General features: G+C 35.6%; 1 protein-coding gene across 4 annotated transcripts in view; it reads right to left on the bottom strand.

Moving 5' to 3' along the window:
* Window positions 1–363: 363 nt before the first annotated feature.
* LOC149559231 (N-acetylglucosaminyl transferase component family protein / Gpi1 family protein) overlaps window positions 364–6,000 on the bottom strand; it is a 71,794-nt gene continuing 66,157 nt past the window's right edge. For 2 of the 4 annotated variants that reach the window (XM_089833161.1, XM_089833163.1), the window contains exons 2-9: window positions 4,172–4,564; window positions 3,281–3,439; window positions 3,005–3,111; window positions 2,622–2,843; window positions 1,965–2,459; window positions 1,395–1,849; window positions 1,126–1,219; window positions 364–1,024 (exon numbers count right to left, since the gene is read on the bottom strand). In XM_089833161.1, coding sequence (XP_089689287.1) covers window positions 916–1,024; window positions 1,126–1,219; window positions 1,395–1,849; window positions 1,965–2,459; window positions 2,622–2,843; window positions 3,005–3,111; window positions 3,281–3,439; window positions 4,172–4,564 — 2,034 coding nt within the window. In that variant the 3' untranslated portion in view covers window positions 364–915. Of the gene's footprint in view, window positions 1,025–1,125; window positions 1,220–1,394; window positions 1,850–1,964; window positions 2,460–2,621; window positions 2,844–3,004; window positions 3,112–3,280; window positions 3,440–4,167; window positions 4,565–6,000 lie in introns of all 4 variants that reach the window. The other 2 variants (XM_089833162.1, XM_089833164.1) reach the window with 2 other exon arrangements.

The following is a 6,000-nucleotide window of genomic DNA, read 5'->3' as shown; positions in this document are numbered from 1 at the left end:
TTCTATTGATGTGCTGATGTATACTTGAGGATTTAGTCATGTTTTATTGGTATGTTGATGTAGCTTCACATGATTTGTTATTTGTTAGATCTAAGAAAATACATTTCATTATACTAGGTAGTCATCATCAACAATAGCAACTTCAAACTTTTTGAAGTCAAAAATTTAACATTTTATTAACAAGAATTATCACAACTATTGAAATGTGCTTAAGCAATGGTTCCTTTCCCCTTTCCCCTGTCCCCTACCCTGTGTATGTGCACATATCAAAATGCATTTCAAAGGGCAAGTTTCACACATTTTACTCACAGACCAAAACATAAAATACTAAATAGCTGAGAGGTGCAATGTAATGACTGCTAGTTCGCATCAAGTTTGGTCTGATTAATGGAAATAGTTAATGATCTTTACATGCTTGTAGTGAAGACCCACTTGAGCTTTGTTACCTAGCGAAAATCCAACAAAAAGATTTCAAGACTTTACACTGCCTGTGACGAGGCAAACCAGCATCAACCAGTATTCCCTAACAAAAATTGGTTTTAAGCGTACAATTGTAAAAGGCAAATAATAATAAGCCTTTTGCCATGTCCAAGAACTAGCAATCGAGAAGACCAACTGTTCAATGACATCTGGTACTGGTACATTAAACGATCTTCTAATATACAATCAACGAATTAATCATTTTCCACTCAAAGAATTTGGAGCTTAGCAAGAACCATTGCTATATTAGGCACCAAAACTTATTGATGCTGAAAAAATCCAGCTCGTGAGGGAAGGCACTCCCGTCTTCAAAGATGAGGGAAATTGAAAATTAGAAAAACAAAATGTAGCCAAAAAATGTTGAGACGGCCACATCTTATCACCTCTGACAATCCAATGAGTTGACGTATCAAACAAAAATTTACCCCAAGAAGTTTATAGACAAGCAAGCACTGCTTCATACGCTATCCACCAAAACTCCTTGAAGCTGATTGAAATCCAGGGCATAAGCCCAGGCATCCCAACATTCAGAGAGGACGGAATCCTGCAAAGTTAACAATGGCACGTTAAATTAAGTATTTTCCGAAGTTCCTAGCATACTCTCTATCCTACTTGTCCATTCCCATAGCAGTTAGAACAACACACCTTCCCCCACTGAAGACTCTATAAACACTTGAAGCTCCAGATGATAGTGAAAGCCCCTTGAATGTTTTATGGAGGTGCAGAGAAAAGATTTCACCTGTAACAGACAACCTACTTCTTAGTAAATGGATAGGCCTAGTTCCTTAACATTGAATGCAAATATAACTGACTTTTGAATGTTTACTACAATAGCCAATCTGGCTATATTCCAAATAATGCAGGAAACTCGAAATTAAAGCATTTCTTCTCAATGGAAAAGAAATGATGCATACCTAAACTTGCAGAAATGATGCCTAAAGAAGAGACGAGGATCTCTGAATCATTAGACAGTTGAAAAGCTGATTTCTTGACAATTTCATCAGAATCCTTCAGGTTTCTTTCTAGACCAAATTCCTCTACTGCAGGGCATCTTGACATAGCATCTGATAATTGGCTGCTTCCTGGCCATATCTGTTTAAAAAATACTCCAGATGGAAATCTCTTTGGATGCATCAGCCAGATGGCTAGTTCAGCATAAGGAAAAGCATGGAGGCCTGATATCAAAAACTGGAAGCCAATACATGCTAGGCTGACCACGGTATTGAGGATGGTGAAGAAAACATAGAATACTGAAGTTGTAGGAACCAAAAGCAGAAGAGGTGTAAAAACAAGGGATCCAACAATATGCTGCTCCACACTATAATCAAAACTGTCAATTCTAGCGCGAAGAGGATTTCTTTTCCGTCCCCTGTTTAATACCCAGTGTCAATCTCAAAAGGTTTTCTAGAGGAATCAAATGTTAAAAAATTCATAAGAAGCTATTTTTTCAGATAGTATATAAATCTAAGCAACAAAGATGTCACCTGAAAAGTCGAGATAGAGCAGACAATGCTTGAATTTGATGCGAATATACTAGTGCCAATAACCAATGTAGCATGGATATGTGGAATGTTGCAAGCAAAATTACATCTATTAATAAAGCAGCTTGTATTGTGAAGCCAAGAAAGATTCCACAAACAGCAAACGCTTTAATGCCAGGCTTCAAAAGTGGTCCAACAAAGAACCACAATGCAGACCACACTTGAATAATATTGAGTGAAACCATGCCCAAAATTTGAGAAAGTTCAGTGTTTAGCTTGAACCCTGCTGGAACCCCCATCAACCAAACACAACCAGAACGTAAAATACTATCTGTAATGCCACAGGCAAATCGTAGGACCCAATCAGCTATAGCTTGACAATGAACAAGCAACAACATCCCTGTAACGTTTCCGATAAAAATATCAATGGCAATAGCTGACCACAAAGAATGCTTCAACAATGCAGTTCTATGAGCAACACCAACATTCGGTTGAAACCTGAATAACATGGCCTCAGATGGATCAGGGTAAGCCTCAACACACAAATTGCAAGCCAAAGTAAGAACCACTTCAAAAAACAGCAGATGAAAGATCCAAATGTAGGAAACAAATATGGAAGAATATTTCATATCAGTTATGTCTTTAAAAAACTAGTATTACCTGCAACTACTTTCTAGGAGAACAACAGGCCAATGCATCAACTGCCGACTACGGATTTGTAAATTTATTGATGTATGTCTGAATAATTTAGATAAGTTTGTATTCACAATGGAGAATGCTCTCTTACTTAAAATCTTGGAAATCAGCTGCAAACTAACATAGAAAAATACAGCAATAAATGCTATACTTGCAGCTGTCATTTTGCGCAGGATGACCATCATTCTGCAAGCCAAAGGTGTGTGTTTATTACAACTTTACATAAAGCAACAAACTCTAGTCAGTAATCTGGAGATAAGACATTGATCAAAGGGATTAAGAAAGCCCAAAGCACAGTATTATCAAAGGCTTCTCCACAAAAGCATTTACAGCAGAAGGTGCCTTACACTGAAATTAAATAAAGCTGCTTACAAGATACATCACTAGACTGTAAAAACCTCTCCACTATGTTCTCCATAGCGGTAGCACTATTCATTGCCAGTACAACCACATCCTGAAAACATTCTTATTCACATCAGCCACTCTTAACCATACATTGAGGAATTGTCTCCAATAGAATAAAATATTTTAATCATTATCAAAGCACATGCTTTACTAACTCAGCCAATAAACAAAACCAAATTTGTGAATGAGCAAGAATGGCCAAGAGCATGGAAATTTACGAGGTTAGAAGGCTCCAGATGCTGTTCAAGCTCAACTATCCAATTAGGCCTCGTGGAATGTTTTGCACCATTATGAACATTTGATGCTTTAGACAAGGAACTCCAAGACATAAAAGAAAAATGATGGCTACCATATCTTGGCTGCTTGTACATTACTGTCTGCCAAAACAAAATTGAGTTAGCATTTATGGTGAAGTTAATTATTTTTTCTTAAAAATCTATACATGTTTTAAAATATGGATTCGAACTCGAAGTTAAAAATATATATCAATTCACAAAATAAATTTAAATTGTATGCAAAATAATGTTAAAAAACATAAGAAATGAGTTTAGAGAATAAATAGCTAGGAAAAATGTTGACACAAAATTGAAAATAAAAATAAAAAGATTTTCAAAATACAAATATTAGAAAAAATATTTCAGAAATAAATTAATGAATAAATCAGCACCGAATATTTCCTAGTGGATACATAACAAAAAAGTATAGCCATCTAGCAACAGCCTATAGCACAATGGTAAAACTGCGAGCCTCTTATCTTGGAGGTCTTGGGTTCAAGTTTACTCAAGCTTAACAATTATAATTATTCTCAACAAATAATAATAATTAATCTCAGGTTCGGCATATTATGCATCAAAGAAAAAGAATGGCCATCATTTACCAGAAACTTGTCCATGAAGTTTAAGAATGGCCATCATTTGCCAGAAACTTGTCCATGAAGTTTCAGGCAAGCAACTCACCAAGGTCCAAACCTATTTAGCTCACAAGTCACGCAAGTGATGCAACTACACCATATGTTTTTAAGCTATACAATAAACTAAAAAGAATGAAGCATCAAAGCACAAGGATCTGAAAGCTAAAATGCAGAAAGAAAATGGCCAAAACTTACATACGTGTATATCAGAGGAACAGATTGATCCCTCCCTGAATAAGTTGCACAATATTGGAATCCATTTAAGTTCTTTTATTGGCAAGCTCTCAGTCTCACAGAACAATTCTATCCATATGCTACTCTGAATTCTGCACTGCTGATACTGTTTGACCAATAGGTTTCCATTATTCCACAGACCATTTAGATCACCTCCACTGTAAGTGCTGGAAGAATTTGTGTGTGCCTTTAGCCCCTCTTTCCTGGTATTAGGTATTACTATTTTATTTTTGGTTCTCTTTGTTTTGTTCTGTAAATTCTTGCAGCCTGGATCAAAAATACAATGACCAACTATAGATATGTTTGCACACTCCTGCAAGTTCATAGGCATTTGAGTTTGTGTGGAATCAATGATAGCCTGCAATAAGAAAAAGCATACTGACATTAGTGATTCAAATTGTACTATCCAATTCCATAACTATACATACATATATACATATATCAGTGTCAGAAAATCACACAATATTATTCTGTCAGATATCGGAGTGACAACTACAATGAGGTTCATCTCTTTATGTAGAGTTTGGGAGATTCTAAATGCTTAAAAGAGCAATACTAACAAACCACTTACGTTGGAATAGACCTGCTGATTGTTTAGCCAAATGGGCTTCTAGTCATGATCCGAGTTGGAATATTAGGGATAGGGGGCAACTGTCCTTTGAGATGGTGCAAGAATTTGATGATCTTGTTGCTCAGGATCGAGCTCCTTGTTGAGCTCTCCTTGTTGTATTCCTTTCTGTCTTAATAAATTTTTACCCCTCTTTTTGCAACAAACTACTTACGTCACTACAGTAACCTTACTACAAAGGTAACCCTTATATTCTAGCACACCCTCCTAAGGCATTCTGTGCTAAAAAACAACATACTAACAGTGACTAAAAACTCAAATTCTATGAATTGATTTTTCACCTCAAAAATCATGGCTTGTTGCGGTTTGTTTTGGAGCATTATGCTCATCTACAAAGTTTTGGAGCATTATCCAAAGTGCCATCAGCAAATCTTCTCAGCATACATCCTCTGCTCTAGATTTGGAAGGCTCCTAGAAGAAAAACATTCAATGCAACTATTGCCACAAGTTTGGGCACATGAAGGTTGAATGTCAAAAGCACTTAGCTGGCCTATCTAAGCAATCTGGTTCACAGCCCACAATGAACAGAGCGGAGCACCTTGAACAAACAGAATCTGTCTTTTACCCTTTTTGACAACTTCATGCTCTAGATAGAATAACCATTAAGGGAGGGTATTACGATAATAGATAGTTTCTATTATCTCTGTTTAGTATCTAATGGTTATCTATTGTAATCTTCTATAAATATTAGAATGTTTCGAATATTTAGTTTTCTATTTCTAGAATAGAATGTTTCTATTCTTTAGTTAATTGTAGATAACTGTTAGTTTTCTTAGTTAGAATAGAATGTTTTTATTCTTTACAATTGTTTCTTAAGGAAACATCATTCAGTCTCTTGTATAAATTGATCTCTCGATCACTCTTAATAACAAGAAAATATTTTCCAATTACTTTGTAATATGCTCAACTTAGAAATTTGGGAACATACATTAGAATGAACAGAAATAACTATAATGATTTATTATTTGCCTCAGCTGAAATCTTACAAGCAAGTTTATATAAATCTGACCTGAAAATTAGTATCAACTTGTGATGAATAACAGAAATTACATACACTGATCTGAACCATACAGCAGCAAATGATTCATAGATTGTCTTCCAACAATAGATAGAATCCAGAAATCCTCCTTATCGTCCATACCAAGCAAGAAACAACAGTTGGTAGT

This window comes from Cupressus sempervirens, chromosome 5 (assembly GCF_028749045.1).
Source record: "Cupressus sempervirens isolate cs-2001-9-10 chromosome 5, ASM2874904v1, whole genome shotgun sequence".
Classification (NCBI taxonomy): Eukaryota; Viridiplantae; Streptophyta; class Pinopsida; order Cupressales; family Cupressaceae; genus Cupressus; species Cupressus sempervirens.
The sequence above is the reverse complement of the archived record's forward strand: the minus strand, read 5'-3'. Positions and strand labels throughout refer to the sequence as shown.